General features: G+C 41.2%; 1 protein-coding gene across 1 annotated transcript in view; it reads right to left on the bottom strand.

Moving 5' to 3' along the window:
- The window catches only part of QRFPR (pyroglutamylated RFamide peptide receptor), a 64,585-nt gene extending 38,838 nt beyond the window's left edge, over nucleotides 1–25,747 (bottom strand). Inside the window, exon 1 of the mRNA XM_003410502.1 lies at nucleotides 25,408–25,747. Within this exon, the coding sequence (XP_003410550.1) occupies nucleotides 25,408–25,747 (340 nt within the window). The remainder of the gene's footprint in view (nucleotides 1–25,407) is intronic.
- Nucleotides 25,748–26,488: the final 741 nt, after the last annotated feature.

Here is a 26,488-nt window from a genome sequence, read left to right as displayed (position 1 = left end):
CCTAGGGGGCTTATCTTCCAACATTATATAGGATAATATTCTGTTGTGAGCTATATGTTTTTCAATGGCTACATTTTCAAAAGTAAACCACCAGACCTTTTTTCCTAATCTGTCTTAGTCTGGAAGCTCCACTGAAACCTGCCCACTATGACTGACCCTGCTGACATTTCAAATACCAATGCTTCCAACATCACAGCAACATGCATAGCTTCCAGCATCACACCAACTGGCAACAACAGTTCGACAAACTGACAGATGGGTGGTAGAAAATCCTCACAGGAACCATAATAGGTAGGTACTGTTATTATTTCCATCTGTAGAAAGAAACAAGGGATAAAATAACTTGCCCAGGGTTGTTCCTACACCCAGTGTCGGAGCCAAGCAGTCTGGTTCCAGAGCCTTGTGCTTTTAACCACTATGAAAGACAGCTCCCAAACCACCGGTTTTCCATAAATAGTGTAAAGATCAGTCTTTATGAAAGAAGGAAGTACTCAAGGAATTTCAACCATTTTGGAAGCATCATTACTTTTTCTTTTTAGTTACTTCACTATTTGCCAAATTAATATAACTTTATTCCCTGCATGGAAGTCTGGTGGTGCAGTGGTTAAGTGTTCAGCTGCTAAACAAAAGGCTGGCAGTTCTAATCCTTGGAAACCCTACGGGGCAGTTCTACTCTGTCCTAGAGGGTTGCTATGAGTTGGAATCGACTCGATGGCAATAGGTTTGGTTTTCTTGTTTTATTCCCTCCATGCCTATATATTCAGACTTGAAAGACCGTTGATTATCACCATTTTCCTTCTGCTACATCTCATCTTTATATGCTTATTTCCCTGCCTCATTCCTACATTGCTTTTCTAAACTTGTTGGGGTACATTCTTCTAAAATTTCTTTGTGTATGGAGCTCCTAAATTACCAGTTAGTCATCTCTACACTAACCAGTGCAAAAGTTAAAACATATTGTGCAGAAAGAGGACATAACAAGTTTTTGTCTTCAGTAACTGAGCTCAATTTTTACTGCAGTAATAAAGACAGAGTCAGAGAGCTATGAGGCCCAAGGCAAAAGTCATATATGAGATGACAGCCATTCTTCCATTCAATCTCCTTGTTGGTCTTTTAGCATAACCTAATCTAAATATTTGCCTTTGCCAGTCTCAGCCACACATTAATACTGCAAGATATGTAAAAACCTTATGGTAGATGCATAAAAACTTTATGGTTTTGTTAGCAACTAGCCAGAGTTAAATCAATCTTTCAATTATCTATGTTCCTTACAAGCTGCAACATCAATTCCTTCAGTTGAACAACTCGGTTCTGAGCATCGGCAAAAACAAAGTATTGCCGCTGTGGGTATGACTGGGTTATGATCCAGACATCGCCGAGTTCTGATAGGCTTAATTTGCTCATGGTCAGCTCTATGGGTCCCAGGGTGATGCACATGGTTAAGTTCTTGACTATTAGCTGAAAGGTTGGTGGTTTGAGCCCGCCCAGAGGACCCTCAGGAGATAGGCCTGGCAATCTGCTTTGAAAAGGTCAACCCTATGGAGCTGTTCTACCCTGCATATATAGGCTTTCTACGAGTCAGAATCGAGTTGCCAGCAACTAACAACAACAACGTAGCCAGCTGTATTTGCTGTGGTCTGGTTTGCCTTACGGTAGTGGATCTGACAATGACCTACAATGAGAAATACCTTCTACATTACAATCCGGTCAGCACACAAACATACTGATACATAACCCAAATGAAATTTGACTATGTGATGCTCTTTGATCTTTTCTATTCTATTTCAGTTTTTCTAAACTGCTAGCTAGCCCTGACCCAGCAAAACGACTTCATGACTTATTAACAGGTTATAACTCTTAGGTTGAAATGCATTGTCTCAGAGTAGTTTTATGTTTGTTCAAAAATGACGTTGAAACTCCTTAATGTAGCACTAGAGACTCTTTGTGACTGTGTCCTACTTTCCTCTCCATCTTCATGTCTCACCACTTCCCCTTTGAATGCTAATCCCCAGGTACACAGAACTACTTGCGTTCTCTATGAATACTGCTGTCTCCTCTCAAGAATTTTACACAGTGAACACTGTGTGGTGTTCACCCTTGTATCTGAGTTCAACAGAGTGCTTACCATATATTCATCATTCAATAAATATTAGAGTGAATAACTGGGTGAATAAATGAACAAATAAAAAAATTCTATCAAAATCTACTCAGAAGAATGTACTCCGACAATTACATCTCATAGACTTCTCTCTGAAAATCCAGACACAGACTAAAGAGAGGAGAAAATGCCCTTAATAACCCGGAGGTTCATTAGAGGGGGGCTGTAATTTCTAAAAACCCAGACAAACAGTTTTATAAAGAGTTTATTTACCTTGAGAGAATTTTCACTCATTTAATTCGGGTCAGCTGGATTTCAGTCATCAACAAATCAAGCAGACAAGTAAAGTTGATTGTATATTAATTGTTGTACACTCTTTAGCATAATGATGACTTTGGAAGAATAGATTCTGATGGTGTAGGGTCCTGGTTACTGTAGCAACCCCTATGTAGTAAGTTTCTACAATATAATAGGCAATCAGAGAAATATTTAGCTACAGTCTGATAATGGAAAGTGCTCAGTGGTGGCCTATTACCATTGCCTAAAAATAATATATTTCATGTTCTTCAGAAGCAAAAGTGGAACAGAATAGTGGTGTTTTGTAGACAAGCAGGACTCACCCTTTACTGTGTATATGGACCATGTGGGAAATATTATTAAAGTATAGATTCTGAGTCAGTAGATCTGGGAGGGGGCCTGAGGTCGTATATTTCTAACAAGCTCCCAGGTGACCGATGCTGATGTTGGTCCACGGACAAAAAAAAAAAAAAAAAAAGCACAACAGATAGATAGGAGGCTTTCTATTTTGCTCCTAGAGAACATTATTTCCTGGACTCAAATATTTTTGTTTCCAAGGTAACTGGGCCACAAGTTGGTACCCTGATGGTTTGACCTGTTGCTCCACTGTGCTGGGGGTGGAGTTGTCCTATGAAGAATCAACCTCTCCTTTCCTTCATCTCCTGCCTCCTTTGCCTCCCACAGTGAGCTCTTTTTCCTTCCTCAGATTACAATGAACCAGTACTATTTGTTCCAAAATAAGGTATCTTCCAGCAACCAGTGAGCAATCACCTTTTATAAACCTCTTTATTTCATAAGTTTTTTTTTTTTTTTAAGAATAACTACAATTGTCTGCAATTACTGTACATTGCTGCTACCTAGAGCTGGAATGTGTTTAAAGCATCTTTAAAAGCCAGGTAGGACACAAATAGCTCAGTACACAATTTTGGCTTATAAGCCTCTACCTCAATTTTTTTTTTTTTTTTGCTAGAGATTTCCTTAAGAATTTTAATGAAAGATAATCAAATCGCATTTTCATATATGTGGCTTCCCATCTGTCAGTAACATCTGTAAGTCAAGATTTTGTTACAATAATAGAAAAATGCGGGTTTTTTTTTTTTTTTCTTAGCTGTCTCCCTTTTAAAAAAAGTATTTTTGCGAAGTATCCTTCTTCAGGAAAAGAAAAAAACTAGGGAGACATGTATTAAAAAAAAAAAAAAAACCAAAAACAAACCCATTGCTGTCCAGTCGATTCCAATTCATAGGGAACCTATAGGACAAAGTAGAACTGCCCCATAGAGTTTCCAAGGAGCGCCTCGTGGACTCAAACTGCTGACCTTTTGGTTAGCAGCTGTAGGTCTTAACTACTATGCCACCCGGATTTCCAGAGAGAGGAATACAGAGCTGCTCTATCTACAGAGAAAGTCTTTCTTTGGTATGTTTACTACCAGAAAGTCCATTTAAAATGAAGTTGGCCAAGGATAAAAGCAAATCCAATTTGGGTAACTAACTCAAGTTCATGTTTACATACAACACCCATCATTGTTATTAAAATAAATTTGTAAATAGAGAACGGTTCTTTCAAAAACTTCGGCATGTCATAGATAAATTTCAAAGAAACATGTTAGTAAATTAACCTCCCTGGAGTCCACACAAGTCTGGTGCATTTTGCAGTCTCAGTGCATTGTACTGATATGCTAATATTAATGCCAGCCTGAGACACTGCCCTTTCTCACCAAAGGGAAGGAGAGGCCCTTTATGGGCCACATGGCCCTCTACTCCCCCCCTCCCTGCCCCAGGCCTTTGCTGATTGGTTCATATTGGGTGCTTAACTCAAAGCCTAGGCCAATCAGATTCACTCTCTTTGGACTATAAAAAGGAAATAAGAGTGAGGGTACAGTTGAGGATGAAACCAAAAGGATATATAGAAAAGCCATGAGGAAGAGTAGGGGCCACAAGGATTCTGAGTACTTAGAAAACATAAAGAAAAACAAATATAACAGGGATAAATTTTATTAATGCGTAAGTTCTCCTAGTTTCTTTCTCTGCCCCACCTTTTATTCCTTAATTAAAGGAAATCGTTTTGTGTATATTTCCCTTTGTTGTTAGCTGCTGTGAAGTTGGCTCCAACTCATGGTGACCTTACGTATAACAGAACAAAACTTTGAAAATTTTGCTTGGTCCTACACCATCATCATAATCGTTACATCTGAGCCCATCATCTTGGCTATTGTGTCAATCATCTCATTGAGGGTTTCCCCTCATTTTTGCCAACCCTCTACTTTACCAAACATGATGTCTTTTTCTAATGACTGGTCTTTCCTGATGATGGGCCCAAAGTAAGCAAGCTGAAGTCTTGCCATCCTCGCTTCCAAGGAACGTTCTGATTGTACTTCTAAGACTGATTTGTTCATTCTTCTGGTAGTGTGTGGTATATTCAATATTCTTTGCCAACACAATTTTTCTGTCTTCCTTTTTCATTGACCAGCTTTTACATGCATATGAGTCAATTAAAAAGACCATGGCTTGGATCAGGCTCACCTTCGTTGCCAAAGTGATATCTTTGCTTTTTAAAACTTTAAAAGGTCTTTTGAGGCAGGTTTTTCCAATGCAATACAGTGTATGATTTCATGACTGCTACTTCCATGATCATTGATGGTTGATTCAAGTAGAATAAAATCATTGACAACTTCAATTTCTTCTTCATTTATCATGATGTTGTTTATTGGCCCAAATGTGAAATTTTTCATTTTCTTCACATTCAGGTGTAACCCATACTGAAGGCTGTAGTCTTTAACCCTTATCACTAAGTGCTTCATGTCCTCTTAATTTCCAGCAAGTAAGATCGTGTCATTTGCATATCATAGGTTGTTAATTAGTCTTCCTTAAGTCCTGATGCCACATTCTTCTTCATATTGTCTGACTTCTTGGATTATTTGTCCAGCATATGTATTAAGTGAGTGAAAGGATACAACCCTGCTGCATACATTTTCCAATTCTGAACCACACAGTATCTCCTAGTTCTGTTCTAAGAACTACCCCTTGATACATGTACAAGTTCCACATTAGCACAGTAAAGTGTTCCAGAATTTCCATTCTTCACAATGTTATCCATAATTTGTTATGACCCACATAGTTGAATGCCTTTGTGCAATGAATGAAACACAGGTAAATATCTTTCTGGTATTTTCTGCTTTGTGGCAAGATGCATTTGACATCAGCAATGACATCTCCTATTCCAAGTCCTCTTCAGTTCCCTGTTAATGGATTATTCAGTCATTTTTGAATTATCTTCAGCAGAATCTTGCTAGCATGGGATATTAATATTGCTCAATAATTTCCACATTTCATTGTGATGTGTGGCAACTTGACTGGGCCATGATTCTCAGTGGTTTGGCAGTTATGTAATGATGTAATAACTCCATGATGAGATTTGCTATGAGCAGCCAATCAGTTGAAAGTGAATGTCTTAGGCTGGGTTCTCTACAGAAGCAAAACCAGTAACCCAGCCCAGTGCTGCCGAGTCGATTCCGACTCATAGTGACACTATAAAGCATATAAATATGTCAAGGAAATGGCTCACGCAGTTGTAGAGGCTGGAACATCCCAAGTCCGTGGATCAGAATAGAGGCTTCTCCTGATTCACGTAGTCACAGGGGCTGGCAAATCCAAGATTGGTAGGTCAGAGAGCAGGGCTCTTGCTCACAGGCTGTGAAGATCGATGAATCCCAAGATTGGCCGGCAAGATCACAGGTAAGATGCTAGCTCAAGTCCCAAGAACTGGAGGTGAGACAAACAAGATTCGGCTGCAGGATCTAGGCAGGCAAAAGCCAGAATGTCCACTTATATTCAGATGCAGGCCACATGCCCAAGGAAACTCTTTTCCAGCTGACTGGCTACTCACAGAAGATTCCATCATGGGGCTGATCCCGTATCAAATCTCAACAGGGAAGTGATCAGAACATTATACGACTGCCAAAACACTGAGAATCATGGCCCAGCCAAGTTGATACACAATCTTAACCATCACAAGAAGTTTCCTTGGGGGTGTAGCCTGCCTCCAGTATATAAACGGATGTTCTAGCAAGGTTCTCTCTCTGGATCTGCATCTGGCTCATCATCATCTAATCTCTGGTTCTTGGGACTTGAGCTAGCAGCTTACCTGCCTATCTTGGGATTTGTCAGCCTCCAGCCTGATGCCTGGCCCATGGACTTGGAACTTGCCAGCCTCTACAACTGTCTGAGCCATTTCCTGAGATAAATCTCTCTCTCTCCTCACATACATACATGCACACACACACACGCACACACACATATATAGTTGTTGTTAGGTGCCACTGAGTCGGTTCCAAGTCATAGTGACCCTGTGTACAACAGAACAAAACACTGCCCAATCCTGTGCCATCTTCACAATCATTGTTATGCTTAAGCCCTTTGTTGCAGCCACTGTATCAATCCATCTCATTGAGGGTCTTCATCTTTTTTACTGACCCTCTACTTTACCAAGCATGATGTCCTCCTCCAAGGACTGATCCCTCCTGACAATGTGTCTAAAGTATGTGAGATGTAGTCTTGCCATCCTTGCTTCTAAGGAGAATTCTGGTTGTCTTCTTCCAAGACAGAGTTGTTCATTCTTTTGATAGTCAATGGTATATCCAATATTCAAAGGTGTCGATTCTTCAGTATTCCTATTCATCATCCAGCTTTCACATGCATAGGAGGTGACTGAAAACACCATGGCTTGGGTTAGGTGCACCTTGGTCTTCAAAGTGACATCTTTGCTTTTCAACACTTTAAAGTGGTCTTTTGCAGCAGATTTGCCCAATGCAATGTGTCTGTTGATTTCTTGACTGCTGCTTCCATGGGTGCTGACTGCTGACCCAAGTAAAATGAAATCCTTGACAATTTCAATCTTTTCTTCATTTATCGTGATGTTGCTTATAGGTCCAGTTGTGAGGATTTCTGTTTTCTTTATGTTGAGGTACACTCCATACTAACGGCTGTGGTCTTTGATCTTAATCAGTAAGTGCTTCAAGTCCTCTTCACTTTCAGCAAGCAAGGTTGTGTCATCTGCATATTGTAGGTAGTTAATGAGTCTTCCTCCAATCCTTATGCCCCATTCTTCTTCATACAGTCCAGCTTCTTGGATTATTTGCTCAGCATACAGATTGAATAGGTAAGGTGAAAGGATACAACCCTTACACACACCTTTCCTGACTCTAAACCACACAGAACCCCCTTGTTCTCTTCAACATATATGTGTCTAGTTATAGGTCTAGAAGCAAAAATAGGTGGTGGGAATGTGTTTATACACACACACACACACACACACACACACTCTTTGCTGGTTTTCCTTCTCTAGAGAACCCAGCCTAAGAAACCATTTGATCACTTTTCTTTGGAATGGGCATGACTATGGATCTCTTCTAGTCACTTGGCCAGGCAGGTGTCGTCCAAATTTCTTGACAAAGACAAATAAGAACTTTCAGCATTGCATCTATTTTTTTAAGCATCTCAATTAGTATCCCATCAATTCCTGCAGCTTTGCTTTTCTCCAATGCCTTCAGTGCAGTTTCAGTTTCTTCCTTCAATACCAAATTATCCAGATTGTATGAAATAAGTGAAGGTAGGTATCAAAAAATTAGGATGGGATATTTGCATGAACAGGACTGAGGTTTAGAGAGAGGGAGAGAGAGGAAGAGAGAGAAGGAACCTGAATTATGATAAAGGAGGAGGAATTAAAAAAGAGAAAAGCCTGCACTGGGGTGGAGGCAAGGTGTCAGAGAGGAGTTTTTTTGGTGAAGGTTTGAAAGAAAGGGGTGAGAAAGAGTTTTATGGGAATCTACTGACTGCAATTGTGAAGACCTGACTGGAAAAGGAGAATTGGATTTTAAGAAATATTTTTTGTGAGTAATAAATGAAGCCTTTTTAAGTTTCCTGGAGATATGCATGCAAATAAAGATTAAATTTATTTTACTTTAGTTGGTCTTTGGACTATGTTTCTTTGAATTTGATACTATGCCAAGCCTGAGCTACCTGGAGCACTAGGATTAAAGGAGGTAGAAGATATGAGATAGTAAAAATATAGAATAAACCAAGAGGCTAAACACTATAGGAGTAAAAACCAATCAAACTTATTAAGCAAGCCTTTGTTCACTGCTGGACTTTCATAGAAGAGCCCTGGAGATTTATGAATTCTTCATGTTGAACTCCCATAGAGCTGCTGTTTTAGGATACACTTCAGTTTCCACGAGACCTACCTGTTGTTATTGTTAGGTGCCATCGAGTTGGTTCCCACTCATACTGACCCTATGTACAATAGAACAAAACACTGCCTGGTCCTGAGCCATTCTTACAGTTGTTGTTATGTTTGAGCCTATTGTTGCAGCCACTGTGTCAATACATCTCATTCAGAGACTTCCTCTTTTTCACTGACCCTCTACTTTACTAAGCATGATATCCTGTTTCAGGGACTGGTCCCTCCTGGATAACATGTCTAAAGAACGTGAAAAGTCTCACCATCCTAATGAGCATTCTGGTTGTACTTCTTCTAAGACAGGTTTATTCATTCTTCTGGCAGTCTATGCTATATTCAATATTCTTTGCCAACACCATAATTCAAAGGCATCAATTCTTCCGTCTTCCTTATTCATTGTCTAGTTTTCACATATGCATATGAGGTGATTGAAAATACCATGGCTTTTTTGGGTTAGGCACACCTTAGTCCTCAAAGTGACATCTTTGCTTCTCAACACTTTAAAGTGGTCTTTTGCAGCAGATTTGCCCAATGCAATGCGTCTTTTGATTTCTTGACTGTTGCTTTCACAGATGTTGATTGCGGATCCAAGTAAAACGAAATCCTTAACAACTTCAATATTTTCTCCATTTGCTCGTGATGTTGCTTATTAGTCCCATCATGAGGATTTTTGTTTTCTTTATGTTGAGGTATAATCTATATTAACGTCTGTGCACTTTGATCTTCATCAGCAAATGCTTCAAGTCTTCTTTGCTTTCAGCAAGCAAGGTTATGTCACCTGCATACACAGGTTGGTAATGAGTCTTTCTCCAATCCTGATGCTGTGTTCTTCATATACTCCAGCTTCTCAGATTATTTGCACAGCATACAGATTGAATAAGTGTGGTGAAAGGACATAGCCCTGGCACACACCTTTCCTGATTTTAAACCATGTAGTATCCTCTTATTCTGTTGGAATCATTGCCTCTTGGTCTATGTGGAGGTTCCTTATGAGCAAAATTAAGTGTTCCGGAATTCCTATTCTTTGAGATGTTATCCATAATCTGTTACTGTCCTTAAAACCAAAGAAGATTCCTCTCTCTTCTATTATTACAAAATAAATAGCCTTGCCATAGCCTCGTTACTTGAGATAAATGGAATATTTGTTCGTTGCAAAAAAAAAAAAAGAACGTATACAAAAAATAAACACAATCTCATTCTCCTGCACATCACAAAAATAAATACATCTGAGTCTTAAAAATCCTTCAGCATGAGTACAATGATAAATAAGACATTCATTCATTCATTTATTCAAAAATGCTTATTGCCCAGAGCTCTCCTATGTTCTGGGCAATGAACTAAGTGCTAGATAAATGAGAGAATATCTTTGACTTTATGAAGCTTACATCCTAATGGAGGAGCCAAAAATAGACAAATGAATCATGTCTTCAAAGTCATACACTTCAGTTGTTATTTCCTCAACACTGAAAATCCAATTTGAATAATGCACTCCCTGAATTAACCAGCTGTTTTAGCCTCTTACAAACACAGTGTGAAGACCTATGTTTTATACCTCGTGATTCTATTTATGTTGTTGTTGTTAAGTGCCATCGAGTCGGTTCCAACTCATAGTTACCCTATGCACAACAGTACGAAACACTGCCTGGTCCTGCGTCACCCTCACAATCGTTGTGCTTGAGCTCGTTGTTGCAGCCACTGTGTCAATCCATCTCATTGAGGATCTTCCTCTTTTCTGCTGACCCTGTACTTTTCCAAGCATGATGTCCTTCTCCAGGGACTGATCCCTCCTGACAACATGTCCAGAGTATGTAAGATGCAGTCTCACCATCCTTGGTTCTAAGGAGCATTCTAGTTGCATTTCTTCCAATACAGGTTTGTTTGTTCTTTTGGCAGTCCATGGTATATTCAGTATTCTTCACCAACACAACAATTCAAAGGTGTCAATTCTTCTTCAGTCTTCCTTATTCATTTTCCAGCTTCATGTGCATATGATGCGACTGAAAGTACCATGGCTTGGGTCACACGCACACATACACCTTAGTCTTCAAGGTGGCATCTTTGCTTTTCAACACCTTAAAGAGATCCTTTGCAGCAGATTTACCCAACGCAATGCGTCGTTTGATTTCTTGACTGCTGCTTCCATGGCTGTTGATTGTGGATCCAAGTAAAATGAAATCCTTGACAGCTTCAATCTTTTCTCCGTTTATCATGATGTTGTTTACCGGTCCAGTTGTGAGGATTTTTGTTTTCTTTATGTTGAGATGCAATCCATACTGAAGGCTGTGGTCTCTAATCTTCATTGGTTTTAAGTGTTTCTATTCATAAGTACTATAAGATTTTAACAGAAATTACATCTTTCCCAGGATTTTGTTTTTTTGAGTCCTGACTTAATTTGTTTAAAGCATTAGGTCAGTATTAATTTCCAAGGCTCTGCCACTTTGCTGTTAAGGGAAGTCAAATTGTTCTTTTAAAATATATTCCTAGAGTTTCTTCTTTAGACCCTGCAAAGGAAATCACTCGCTTGGATCACGTTCATACTGATACTTAGATTAGATTTTGATCTAATAGAATCCCTCTCCATAAAAACAAATTCTTCATGCTTTGTGAATATTGTTGGAAAGAAAGTTTTTAAAAAGCCAAGCATGTTGTTTCATCTCCAGGATAGCCTGATAGTTGCTTCTATACCTGAATCAATATATAATTCTATGAACATGAGTGTGTATATGGAGTCCAAGTTTTAGCAACTGGTGGGCCCTTACAAGTCAATTTTTGGGAGTATATTTTCATGAAGATTTCTGAAGAAAAGGTCGTGGCGACTTTTTCATTTCAGAAAATTTTCTCCAGGTCCCAAACTAGTATTTGAGGTCTAGAGATAGAATTGTAGGCAACATGTGAAAATGTCATGTGGAAGAAGCATTTTGTGCCCAGATGGGGCAGAGACAGGGCAGAAGCATAACTCATTGCAGAAAGAGAAATTCTTTCTCCTTTTCAGTACGGCTGCTTTGGTAAAAAGTCCCAACTCTTAAGCCAAACTCCCTCAGCTCAGATCCTGGAATCCATACTTCCATGCTTCCATTAGGTAAACTGAGCTTGAGCAATTTACTTAATGTGATAGATTGTGGGCAGAAAAAAAGGTTGGAAATTCCTCTCAATATGTAAGCCCCTTTGCAATGTCTTTGCCACTTCTTATATCAAGTGAACCTTTGAACTTGGGCTGGCAGCATGCTTTGTTTTGTCATAGGTGTGGTGTCTGTGCAATTTCCAGACCTATGCCTCCAGCGGCCTGGCAGCCTCCATGATTGCTCTTTTGGAACGTGGTGCTGCCACGTAACAAGCTCTGGGCTGTCCTGTTGAAGGGTGAAACCACATGGGGCGGAGACGACATGTCCTTGCTGAGGCCTTCCAAAGGTACCAGACAGATACAGTCTCATGAATGCCCCCAGCTGAGACAAACATAAGATTGACCCAGCTGAGCCAAGCCCAAATTGCTGACCCACACAATCATGAGCAAATAAAACTCTTGTTTCTTTAATCCACTAAGTTTTGAGTGGTTTGTTATGCAGAATACATAACTGATATACTCACATCTTTTTGTGCCTCCAGTTTCTCATCTGTAAAATGAGGATAATAATATACCTGCACATAGTAAGAGGTTCCTGGGTGGCACAAACAGTTCACTCTTGACTACTAACTGAAAGGTTGGTGGTTCAAATCCAACCAGTGGCACCACCGGAAGAAGGGCCTGGTAATCTGTTGCTAGAGATCACAGCCAAGAAAACACTATGGTGCAATTCTACTCTGAACACACGGGGTCGCTGTTATGACTCAGAATCAACTTGACGGCAACAGGTTTGAGCTGTTGTTTTTTGTTTGTTTGCTCTTTGGTACATAGCTCTATATTAAGAGCTTAGTATTCGTTTTACTATTATTATTGCCACTTGTCTGGGGTGCAGAGTGAGGCTCTAGGGCCCAGGATTTGCTAGATTGCAGAAAATCTGTGCTGGCAGCATGATAAAGCCAGAGAACAGCAGTCATGGAACTGACATCATTGTTTCACAGTGGCCCTGACCCTCGTGGACATACTGAGGTGTCCTTGTTCTGTTTCTCGGCCAAGAATATTACTGTGGAGGATGAGAACTAGAAAGCAAGAATGCCCACTAGATGACTGGTAGCACTTGTTCATAATCAAGGGAGGATCAGTTGGGGTAGCCTGGTGCGCTTGGCACAAAGGGGCTGAGGGACAAGACAGGGACAAGAGTCAGTGGGATAGTTTTATATTAATATTGGCAGTGGCAACATTGTGTCTGTAGGTTGAGGTGGCCTAGAAAGACAGACGAACTTTGCAAGGAATTACAAAATCTGTATCAACCCCCTCAAAATTTTTTTACTACTTTATCTTACTCTAGGGATGTATTACTCATCTGAAATAAATGAAATCAGCACTCTTTTTCTGTATTCTGAGTACCAATGGTTAATTTGGGAGAGTGGAGAGGGCATTATTTTTATGGTAATTGCTCAATAATTTATGGATATAAATAAGCTATAAATGGACATAATTATTTACAGTTGTTCTGTATAAATGCATTTCAGACTATTAATATCGCAACTAGAGATTATTTTAACTTTCCATCATCCTTGTTGTTAGGTGCCTAGGTGCTGTCGAGTTGGCTCCAACTCATAACGACCCTGAGTACAACAGAACAAGACACTACCCAATCCTGTGCCACTCTAACAATCATCGCTATGTTTGAGCCCATTGTTGCAGCCACTGTGTCAATACATCTCATTGAGGGTCTTCCTTTTTTTCGTGGACCTTCTACTTAAGCAAGCATGATGTCCATTTCCAGGGAAGGGTACTTGTGATAACCTGTCCAAAGTATGTGAGACAGACGTTTGCCATCCTCACCTTCTAAGGAACGTTCTGGCCGTACTTCTCCCAACATAGATTTATTTGTTCTTCTGGCAGTCCCTGGTATATTCAATATTCTTCACCAACACCATAATTCAAAGGCATCGATTCTTTGATCTTCCTTATTCGTTATCCAGCTTTCACATGCATATGAGGTGGTTGAAAATACCATGGCTTGGGTCAGGTGCACCTTAGTCCTCAAAGTGACATCTTTTTTTTTTTTTTCTTTTAACACTTTGAAGAGGTCTTTTGCAGCAGATTTGCACAATGCAATATGTTGTTTGATTTCTTGACTGTTGCTTCCATGGGTGTTAATTGTGGACCCAAGTAAAATGAAATTCTTGAGAACTTCAATCTTTTCTCCATTTATCATGATGTTGCTCATCGGTTCATTTGTAAGGATTTTTGTGTTCTTTACGTTGAGGTGTAATCCATACTGAAGGCCGTAGCCTTTGATCTTCACAAGTAAGTACGTCAAGTTCTCTTCACTTTCAGCAAGCAAGGTTATGTCATATGCATAACACAAGTTGTTAATGAGTCTTCCTCCAATCCTGATGCCCTGCTCTTCTTCATATAATCCAGCTTCTCGGATTATTTGCTCAGCATACAAATTGAATAGATATGGTGAAAGGATACAACCCTGATGCACACCTTTCCTGACTGTAAACTACACAATATTCCCTTGTTTTGTTCAAACAACTGCCTCTTAGTCTATGTATAGATTCCTCATGAGGGCAATTAAATGTTCTGCAGTTTCTGTTTTTCACAATGTTATCCATAATTTGTCATGATCCACACAGTCAAATGCCTTTGCACAGTCAATAAAAAACAGGTAAACATCTTTCTGGTAATCTCTACTTTCAGCCAAGACCCATTTGGCATCAGCAACGATATCCCTCATTCCACGACCTCTTCTGAATCCAGCTTAAATTTCTGGCAGTTCCTTATCCATGTACTGCTGCAACCGTTTTTCAATTATCTTCAGTAAAACTTCACTTGCAGGCTTGCAGGTGATATTAATGACATTGGTTTCCACATTCTGTTGGATCATCTTCTTTGGAATGGGCACAAACATGGATCTCTTCCAGCTGTTTGGCCAGGTAGCTGTCTTTCAAATTTCTTGCCAATGAGTGCTTCCAGTGTTGCATCCATTATGGAAACATATTAATCGATCTATCATCCTTATTGTCTATAAATTTATTCTACACACAAATGTGCCTAACATTTTAAATAGTGATTGTTGAAGCTATAAACAACAATCACAGTATACTTTCATCAGGTACCCACAAAGCATGAGGCTCTTTATACATGGGTCATTCATTCTCCCCACAACCCTGAAAGATGGGGATACATCTGCCAATTTTACAAATGAAGATACTGTTGCACAGAGAGATTAAATAAGCAGTGTATTTGCCACCTTATAACATTTTCAGATATAAAAATGCATCCCATTTTCATAAGGAAAAGATTTTTAAAGTTAAGGTCAATGTTTTTCCATACATAGATTGAAAGGTATTTGTAAAGTGGGGGTTATAGGGGGAAATATGGAAATACTGCAGGCTTCATACTGAAATCCAATGAGAAATCGTAAGACCTGGAAGTGCACTAATATTTTTGTTAAAATACAACACGATGTAAAACTTGCATCTGTCATGATGGTTTCTGCTGCTGCATTGACCACTGTGGGGCAGTATTGTCATTGTTTTATAACCTCTGCACTTGGCCTTCCATCCTAATAAGGGCAGATTTAAAGCAAGGAAATGAAACATTTACCCTAGTTAATATAGTAGCTGATACATGGTGGTACGGGATTGGAACGCAAGACTGTCTGATTCCGAAGTACATGTTCATTTTCACTACACCGAACTGTCTCTCTGTCCCTCCTATTTCTCTCAGGATATGAGAACATGTTAGTTTTCAGTGGGATTTCCATTAGTTCTTAATAGTCTGTAATCTTCCCAGTATGACAGGTGATGCATTTCTCAGAAACCTAGCCACAGGCAAAACAAATATAGTTTTGCACAGATAGGTAAAACTATAAGTGCTTACGTCACTGCTTCAGAATTAATCATCAGAAATTCTTAGTTTTAAGACAGGAAAGGAAACAAGACATACAGATTTTGCTGGGTCTTGTTTAGAGACACAGACTGAGGGGAACTACCAAGATGCAGTTCCCCCACCCCATTCACTGACCTTCAGACAGGTCCTTAACAGAGGGAGAAGGTCTATCTTTGGCACTAGAGGGAAGCAGCAGACTGGAAGTTGGTCCTCCAAGAGTATGTAAATGTGGTGGGAGCAACAGAGAGAGATGCCAACACCTGATCCCAGGCTGGGAGAGGTCAACAAGGAGAGATTATTCAAAACTCTGGTTCAGCTTGATCCAAAATAACCTAGTCCAGGCTTATGTCCTGTGGGAGAATATCAAGAAATCAAAGTAGAGGGCATATATTCAGGGAGCTTATAGTTCCCATGGTTGAACCCAATCCAGTGGACACATGTCACCATCTCTATTAAACACACCTGTCTGCACTTCATGCCTTCCTTCTGGAGAACTTCCTGCCAAGCATTCACCAAAGCAGCAGTGCTGTCGCTCGCAGGACTATGAGCATTACTAGTGCAGTTGCTAGGTTGGGTTGTCACATCTCCATAGAAGACAAGGAACCCAAATGGGTTCAGGCAGCTGATCACTGACGGAAAGCAAAAGCAAGATCAACACGGTGTCAGCTCCCTACATCCCTGGTCCCACAGGAAGACACCAAACCTGATGACTGACAGCACCAGCAATGGGTTACAATGCAGTGGAGGATCCACTTTTAAACCATAAAACAAACAAACCAAAAAACCAAACCCATAGCTGTCACGTCAATTCCCATGCATAGCAACCCCGTAGGACAGAGTAGAACTTCTCCATATGATTTCCAAGGAGCAGCTCATGGATTTGAAATGCAGACCTTTTGGTTAGCAGCCAAGCTCTTAATCATTGCACCACCAGGGCTCCCCTTAAACTATAGCCCAGCAGTTTTACAGACTTTTATAAAAGCCTATAATCCCACCTTAAGGGAGTAGGGGAGTGAAGCAGATGAGAGGGCCAAGGTGCAAAGTCCTGCGCTCAGGTGGACCTACTGCCAGAAGAAAGAACAAATCTGTGTTGGAAGAAGTACAGCCAGAATGCTTCTTAGAAGTGAGGATGGCAAGACTTCATCCCATGTACTTTGGACATGTTATCAGGAGGGACAAGTCCCTGGAGGAGGACATCATTTGGTAAAGGAGATTATCAGTGAAAAAAGAGGAAGACTCTCAATGAGGTATACTGACACTGTGACTCCAACAATGGGCTCAAACATAGCAATGACTGTGAGGATGGTTCAGGACCAGGTAGTGTTTCATTTTATTGTATATAGGGTTGCTATGAGTCGGAACCGACTCCACAGCATCTAACCACAACAACAGGTGAACCAGAGAGAGGGATGAGAAACAGCCTTGTGGCGTTCTCCCACCAGACAGGGATCAGAAAATGCCCTGCAGGGGCTGGCTCCTCACAGGCTTATCTTCCCTTGCTCCAAGAGGTATAAGCAGTAGGCATCCTGCCAAACAGTGGTCAAGCATCGCCTACATGGCTTATGCGGAGATGTGCAAGATTGCCAGGATTCCATGGCTGAGCTGTACCCTTGTATTTCATCATGGTGATACTACTCTGCCCAAGTCATTCAGGTGGGAGAGACCTCAGTTCTCCCCAATCCCTTAACCCCATGGGCACATGCCCAAGGCCTGAACAGAGCATTTCACAGCTTGTACCACAATAATTAGCTCATTGGGTAAGGAAGCAACACCTCCCAGAACCTCTCAGAATTTTTCTGCAGCTGGGTCATCATGAATTGGAATCAACTTGACAGAAGGAGTGTGGTTTTTGGCTGTTTGTTTTTGGTATCAGGAAGGATCCTCTCTCACCTTCTGAGATAAGAAGTTTGAAAGACAATGTAAGCGCTTGGCTCCTGGGGCTATCTTTCACACTTCTTGATAAAAGGGCGCCCAAGAATGAAACCACAATGCAGAGAGAAGGAAAGCTGGGCCTGGAGGAGGAAAATGCCAGAGCTCTGGAGTCACTGTTGGAGAACCTAGAACCAGTTGTACCTAAAGGCAGCCATAACCCTGAACTTTTCATTTCCTGGGGGCAGAAGATTCCCCTTTTTTCTTAAGTTAGTTTAGGTTTGGTTTCTGTACCACTTATCAAAGAACATGCTGAACTATGTCCTGGGATTAAACAGGGATTCTTGTCACACCTCCTAAGTATACAATGAAAAATTTCCAACTTCCTTTGGAAAAAAAAAAAGGATTGCTAAATCCTTCCTCATCCTTATTTTAGTTGCAAACTGCTGTTGGCCTAAGTAGAAAGAATCTTTGATATAAATCCTGTTGTTGTTACTACTACCACTGTACCTTCTAAGAAAATTCAGTGATTTTCTTGACCTATAGACCCAGAGTAACTTTTCTTCTCTCAAGGTGTGCACATAATTGATTCCAGGGAAAATCACTCTGTGGCTTGCCCTCTGGCCCAGTTCCTGATTTTACTTGCAAAACACTGCTGCTGTGGAGCCTCTCTTTGATTTATTTTTCTTTCTTTTATTTATTTATTTTACTTTAGAGATAATATTCTTTATCAATAGCTTTCATCATTCCTGTTAAAAGAGAAAAAAGGCCCATAATACTGCTGGTTTTACATCACTTTCACCATATTTAAGCTTCCCCAGGAATTCTGATGTCTCTGAAATTTCATAGCAAAAGGAAAAATGATCATAATTTTAGAAGTCACTCATCTTTTCTAGCTGCTAATCAAACAATAAAACAGAGTTGACGAAGTGTCAGGCGAAGCCCTATACTCTGAAATGGCCCATAGAATTAATATTCTTTTTTTTTTTTCTTACCAAGTAAAAGTTCTATAACTTCTCTTAATAACCCATTTCACGATTTATCAGCTTGCAGTCTCTAAAAACTCACGTAAATTTTTCATGGTGTGTACAGTGGAGTCCCCCTTCCTTCCTTCTTTCTCTTTCCTTCTCTCCCTCTCTCCCACCTTTTTTCCTTCTTCTTCTTAGGATCTTATTTTCATATGAATTTTAGTCAAAACCGTATTTATTAAAAAGGTAAAATCGAGCTGTCCTGATGACATGTGGGCACTTTGTCCACTTTGCCACCCACCCACATCAGTCACTAAAACTGACTGAAAATCTTTGCTGTGGGGTGTGCAAATTTATAGCTGGAGTTCTATTCTCCAGACAAAGGGAATTAGTCTTCTGGGCTTTCTTTCTTTGTCTCATATTCCAACCTTTTCATCTTTTTTCACTCCTTTCCAAATCCATCTTGAGACACTCCAAAAAGGTAAGATGTACTAAGACTGTGTACAACGGAGAACTGCCTCAGATTTTCATGTTGGATTCCATTTCATAACTTATGCATTTTGCAAGCATCCTGACTCCTACTGTTTTTTTTTTTTAATGTAATAGTAATATTGAACTGGTACATGTGGCAGATGCTATGCTATGTAAAAAAAAAAAAAAAAATGCTATGTAACGACTTTAAAATCCATTATTTCTTTTCACCCTCGTCACAGCCCAAGCATTGGTGCTGTCAGCCTTTACACTACACCAGTGGCTCTCAACCTTGGCTGTAAATTAGAATCTTTTCTAATTTGAAGAACTTTTAAAAATCCAACACTCAGTTATTATTCTCAGACTAATTAAATCAGAAACTCTAGGGTGGGAACCAGACACCAGTGCTTTTAAAAACTCCCAGCTGCCTCCAATATTGAGAACCACTGCTCCAAGAGGACTTTCTGTATTCACCCGTGAGAAAATAACTTTTTCTACATTTTCTTACCTCAGTGAATAGTCTTCAAATGTAGTAACTATACGTGGATATGCACTTCTCCCAATCACACTGCCATTACTTGAGATATTTTTGAAACACCTTTCTTGGAATTGCTTTTAGGCAATTTGTCCACCATTAGAAAATTCTTTTCACTGCCCACAGCAGGATTGCAGGAGACCCACAGAGCTCTGCGTGCACCTGGGGAGACCTCTCTCTAGGCTGTGACTTCACCCACAGCACGTGAAAGCTGGCACAGAGCCCTGAGCACTCCTAGCAAGGCCACTGCTTTACCTCCTCCCCTCAAACTCTCCGCAGCTCATCATTACTAATGCTTAAAGCCATTAAAGGAATCTAAAATTAGAACTGATTTTCCTCTTCCTTCTAAAAGGGCTTCAGAATTAATCCTTTAATGCCTTGACTTTCCATTTTCTTCAGTCACCATCAGTCATACTCCTAGACCATCCTTGTACTCAAACCCATCAGGCTCAACATTTTCCAATCGGACTCAAGCTTCCCCCTCCCCAGCACTTCCCCTGTGGACTTGGAACCCTGACACTTCCATCTGCATTCCTCAACTCTTTTTTGAATGCTTCCCTCCCTTCTTGCTCAAACTGAAACCTGGCTATTGCACAAGGACAAGCTTTCTCAACACCTAGTGCACACAGCAGACATCCAATGAATGCTGAATACAAGAATGATTTGTGGTACCGTTAATACAAGTTTAGACCCTAGGAACAGGGACAAAACATGGTGAGAGGATACTGAATTCTGACTAAGACATCCACGTGGTGAATGTCTAGTTTCCAGATCAGGTCAAAGACTGTAGCTTAAGAGAATGGTTAGATATTGATCTCAAAATCATCAACAAAGAATTGAGGGTCCTGGCTTTAGACTCTCTGCAGAACTGAGGGATGAAAGAAAAGTGACTTCATACCAGGCTTTGGAGGACACCCACTCAAAAAGTAAGAGGAAGTGGGAAAACTATCAAAAGGCTGAACACGTGGTCAGGGAGGCAGAAAGAAAGTAAAGAAAGAAAGAGAAGAGACATTTATGGAAGCAAAAGAAGAGGGCAAAGTGTTTTGCAGCATTGGTTAGAAGAAAATCTATTGTTCCGAGTTTAGCTAGAAGAATGGAACATGTTTGGTTAGTGAATTCAGAGGAACATTTACAGGTCAGCCAGACATTGTGAAGAAAGACCAAAAAAAAAAAAAAAAAAGAGGAAGAAAGGGACAAAATGAATAGGAATAGGCTGCAGATAAAGATATTTAAATTCTGTGGCTCCCAGAGAGCAACGGGCAAGTTCACTGCTAGAGTCTGACCAAATAGGACAGAAGATGGAGCTGAAACTGAGACAGAACTTCCCAGGCCCAACTCTGAAATGCTATGACAACACAACCCCACTCTGATATTACTCATAAAAGTCATAAGCAAATGATGTTTTTAGTACTCAGGGGCAGAAAACCCCCACTCCAGCTCAATCCCAGCAAAAGAACCCCACACCTGTTGCCATCGAGTCGATTCCAACTCATAGCAACCCTATAGGACAGAGTAGAACTGCCCCACAGGGTTTCCAAGGAGCGCCTGGTGAATCTGAACTGCAGATGTTTTGTTTGCCAGCCAAGGTCTTAATTACTTTGCAATAAATTCTAAGGAGTAGTCTGGAATGGTTCAACTCTTAGACCAAAGATAAACTGATAAGACGATGGTAGTGCAAGACAGATAAAAGGGATTGTACATCAACTTGCCTCAGTGCGCTGGCAATGCTTTGATGCTGCAGATCAAAATCTCCTTCTGATTTGACTGTAATTCATGTAAATAAGCTCAATGTTTATGGATGTGCTTCGCCTTACCTCCCATTCGTGGCACCATCACTGTACAAAAGGAAACACAAGGCCTTTGCTCAACAGTATGCTAGAAAACTACTGGTTAAAAAAACAACAAAACATCTTATTTGTAACTGCCAATTTCCATGATGTAAATACTCCATGGTGTGATATACCGTGACTGATTTCAAGCCCACAGCATGATGTCTCTGAACTGAGAGCTGCACAGATGAGATCTGTGAGCCAGTGCAAGGAGTAAGATGTAACCAGTCTGGACTCTGGCTGAAATAGGAAAATTCTAAAAGCTCCTAAGGAGATTCTAACATGCAGCCACACTGAGAACCACTACCTAAAGAAGTGCTCACCAGACTTTAATACGCAAATGAATCACCTGGGGATCTTGTTAAAATGCAGGCTCTAAATCAGGAGGTGCTGCAGGTCCCTAGCAACAGAGATGAGTGGAGCAAAACAAACAACATCAAAAAATATATCAATCATTTGGAGCCCTGCCATCGTTGGAATTATTTGAAAGAGAGGCTCTTACAGAGAGGTCAGAAAGCAGAGGTCCATGAATAATTTGTGGCCTGGACCACAAAGACATTTTCTGTAAGCCAATAGCACTTTAATTTGAGTTAAATGCCAACATCATAAAAAATCTGGATTCCCAGCTTCTCTGGAGGGAAAAAAAAATGAAATAACCACAGACGATCTGACAATTCTGGGCGCACACCCTGCATGCAGCAATCCTGCCCTCTTTAGGGGAGGCACGTAGCCTTTCTTCCTTTTGCCACTGTTACCTCCTGGTGATCTTCACTGGTTTTACTACCTCACCCCTGAAGAAATTTTAGTGTAACTTTTCATGTATTTTCTTCCTCCCCAGTTGTACTAACCCACCTTTCTGGTATCATTTCCGAACATGCCCTACATAACCCAGAACCCAGTGCCGTCGAGTCGATTCCGACTCATAGGGACCCTAAAGGACAAAGTAGAACTGCTCCATAGAGTTTCCAAGGTGCACCTAGCGGATTCGAACTGCTGACCCTTTGGTTACAGCCATAGCACGTAACCACTACACCACCAGGGTTTCCATGCCCTACATATACGCTGTATATTCCTGAGATGCCTTACATGGTATTCTTGGAATATATCACCTTCTTTCTTCCCACCAAATTTTGAGTTGACTGCTGTTTCTAGAACACACTCCATCCTTCTCTGCTGGGAACAGTCTTAGCTCAAACGTCACCTCCTTGATGAGGCCTTTCTGGCTCTTTCATGCCCATACAGCCCAGTGGGTCCTCTTCTATCAAATCCTATTTTTGCTCATTTGGGAGTACCTTCTACTCTCTGTGGCCCAGGAGGGCACAAATGAGCTTTATTAATTTTTTATATTCTCATGGTAGAATCCTTTCCCAAATAGGAGGTCCTCACTAGCTTTATAAAATAATAAATTATGAATTCATTTACATCTCTTAGAGTATGTTCTCTTGGATCTCTTTTGTTTATTTATCAAGAGAGTTCTGAAATTATTATCCTATCCTATAAACTGTAAGTTAACTCTCTTTCCATGTCTATCTCCAGCCCCTCTGCAGGCTCTCTCCTCTCTCAGGCCTTCGGTTTTGGTGCTGTTTACTCAATTTGTAAGAATATTACTTATTTATTTGTAAATTTGGTTCAGAATAAACACAGACGACCTCCAATTAAACACTTCTTAATAGAATTATTACCTTATATTCTCATAGCAGGAAACCCTGGTGGCGTAGTGGTTAAGAGCTACAGCTGCTAACTAAAAGGTCAGCAGTTTGAATTCACCAGGTGCTCCTTGGAAACCATATAGGGCAGTTCTACTCTGTCCTATAGGGTCACTGTGAGTCAGAATCAGCCTGACGGTAACAGGTTTTTTTTTTTTATCCTCATGGCATGACCAATTTTGTTCCAAGTATTTTTACTAGCACACCTTATCCTCACACTAACCCTATAAAGTACCCAAACAACATATTACCCTTTTTCAGTACTTCGAAGCTAAAGTGAAATGTCTCCCCATAAACAAGGGAAGAAGGAAAATAGAACGTGGGAGAAAAAACTTCAGCAATGCCACCAGATCCCTCAGTAGGAAAGATCTTAGGGAACGCCGTGGAGAAACATCATCTCAGCCTTCCCCAAGCATCATTTCCCAGTATGGCTGGGGGCCAAGGCTCTGCCTCATTTCACATTCAAATTTCCATAATCCCTAATATTTTACTGGAAAACTGAGGCAGGACTTGTTGAATTAACATGTATTAGAGTCAAAGTCATAATTCAGGCCTTTTCATTGCCAGGACGAGATTCCATTTTGCTTAATTATGTTCACCTTTAGAAATGGAGCTATAATCATCCCGAAGTACAGAGACACTTCATAAATCTGCTTGTGCAAACATTTACGAATGAAAACTCCTATGCCTTTTCCTCAAAAAGCAAGTTATGTATGATGATCAAAACTTTCCCCATTAATGTAATATGAAGTTCATTGTACTATGTAACTTGAAAATGCCCTAATACAATTATTTCAACAGAGGGCATAGGAAACTCTATAATCCATAAATCAATTTAAAACATTATGTATCACTTTCAAATCAACGCTATGTACTTTAATACTAATTTTTTTTTTTTTAGAAATGCATAGACACGTGGATCTTTGGGTGGATAGACACATGGATCAATGGAACAGAATGGAGAGCCCAATATGTACAATAAAAAAAACATTAAAATTTTAGGAAAAAAAATTGGAGAAAATCTTTGAACCTATGGCTTGATGGAGCTTTGTTAGACTTGACATCAAAAGCATAATCAATGAAAGAAACAAATCACAATTTTATTCAAAATTAAAAGCACTGGTTTACCTTATAGATGATATGGGAAACACAGATTTTAGCCTCCTGACTCACTAACAATAAACTCAGTGCAAGTTAATGGAAAAAAGCAATGACAGGGAGATAAACTGAAGATCTCATATTGGTGATGGTGGGATGAAAGAAACAGATTCCAAGAGTTTAAAAGGAATTAGCCAAGTGATAGAAATGGCAGAGCTTGAAAGCATAATGATTCATTTCTTACACATTCTCTCTGTTTCCAACCACTTTCCAAGAATTTTGATGTGGACAAAAGAACACACTCACCCATGAAAATAAGGGTACTTTCTCCTCAAGATACACCATAAGCAATAGCGAGAATACAAGGCACTACTGCTTATGGAATTACAACAGGACACTCTCTAGTCACTTCTCTTTGGAATGACCGGATCATTTGGCAAAGCACAATGTCTGTTTTTTTTTTTTCCTCCCTAGCCTCCACACACTGCTACTAACTTAAGACTCAGAATACCTTCTCTGCCATTTCGGCCCTCCTTCACAGAAAGGAGAATTTCTTCTCTCCTTTATCAGTCAGGAGGGGACATGTTTTCTGTGTGACTCTGCTAGTCCAATTTTTGAAAAGAAAGTCTAGTCCAGGTTTTTTTTCTTTCTTTCTAAGAATGTATTATATTTGAAGCCTTGGTGGCACAGTGGTTAAGAACTCCACTGATAACCAAAAAGTTCACCAGTTCAAATCCACCAGCTCCTTGGAAACCCTATGGGGCAGGTCTACTCTGTCCTACAGGGTCATTATGAGTCGGAATCGACTCAATGACAGTGGGTTTTTATGGGTATTTGTTTTTTAAAAAGTTTTTAAGTCCATATATACATGCTTGTATGTACAAGGATGTATCTGCAAACCACACAAACACTGACTGGGAAGTGAGCCTGGAGGTTACGCGAGTCAGGGGATAAGATTTTAACTTTGGAATATGTTACTACTTTAATTATTTTATCTTAATTTTATAATTAAAAATGAAATATAAAAACGAAATTATTGAAAAGGGAGTGGAAATGAATGCAGAACGGTGCGACTCCCAACCTCAGTGCCCTGAACCGGTCATCCTTTACCTGACCTTCGACCTTAAGCTACAAGGAGGAAACGCTGGACAACAGCAGAAGCAGCTGAAAAACTTACCTTCATGTGAGCGCAGGTGGGGAAGTTCTAACAGCGATCACCAGGTTCATTTGGCAGAGAAAGAAAAGTAAGGAAGTCCGAATGGGGGTGGGGGGTTGGGGGGCGCCCCTGGACGGCTGGGGCTAGGGGCAAAGGAGGGCATCGCCGACTCGCTTACCCCCAAGCCAATTGTCAGAGATGTTCTGGAGCAGCGTGACCGGGATGCAGAAGAAAGTGATGAGCAGGTCGCTGAGCGCCAAGGAGCAGATGAAGATGTTGGTGACGGTGCGCATGGCCTTGGTGCGGATCACCACATAGACCACCAGGGCGTTGCCAAAGAGTGCCAGGGCGAAGATGAGCACGCCGGTGAGCACGAAGGCTAGCTTGGCGCGCCCTGGCAGCTCGGGGGTGTAGACGAGCGGCCGCAGCCGGTACAGAGCGATGAACTGCTCCCGTGTCAGGTTGTGGTCCCGCAGCAGCCGGGAGAACTGCTCCGGAGTGATGTTGAGCGACTGCATGCCGTGCGCGCCCTGGGTACCTGGGCACCGCCCGCTACCGCCCGGCCATCAGCGTCAGCCCGGGGCGCCAACTCCCGCGCGGCGCGGCGCGGGCTGCCGGGGGAATCGCGCCAGCGGACACCTCCCTCCCTAGGGAACCCGGACAGCCTCTGCTCGGGACTCTGGCGAGTGGGAAGGACTCCCAGCTGCACCCCGGAAGATTCGGGAGAAGGAAAGCAACGCTGGGATCAGCCCCACGATAAAGGGGCGGGAAGTCAAAACACCGGAGGCTCAATCCCACTAATCAAAAATAGAGTTCGCGGTTCAAAGAAAGTTCTGTAGCTCTTCTCTAGGGCGAAGCGCTGCCACTGCCCCGAATGCCAGAGAGCTGCGCGAGAGTCCACGCACCTCTCACTCCGCAGCCTTCTGGACACGCGGTGCCCGTGTGTCGCCAGATCCAGGAGCGGTGGAGGGGTAGAGGGGTGGAGGGGTGGGACTGGAAGTCCGTCTGCTGCGCTCCACTCACCGCCCTGCTGCTGCGGAGCTGACACATCCTCCCCACACCCTAGGGGAAGGGAGACGCTTCCGGATCTCCCCACCTGTCTGCGGCCCCCGTTTTCCTCTGTGCTCCAGGTCATGCTTATATATGAAGTCGAGTATTGAGGTTTTCCAGCTTCACAATATCTCCTCTTGGGAAATCATGTGAGCTACGCTACCCAAGGCAAAAGAGGATTTATTTGGGGGGGGGGGGGATCTTTTTAA

The sequence above is a fragment of the Loxodonta africana genome, chromosome 5 (assembly GCF_030014295.1).
Source record: "Loxodonta africana isolate mLoxAfr1 chromosome 5, mLoxAfr1.hap2, whole genome shotgun sequence".
Taxonomy (NCBI): domain Eukaryota; kingdom Metazoa; phylum Chordata; class Mammalia; order Proboscidea; family Elephantidae; genus Loxodonta; species Loxodonta africana.
This window is presented reverse-complemented; position numbering and strand designations above follow the sequence as displayed.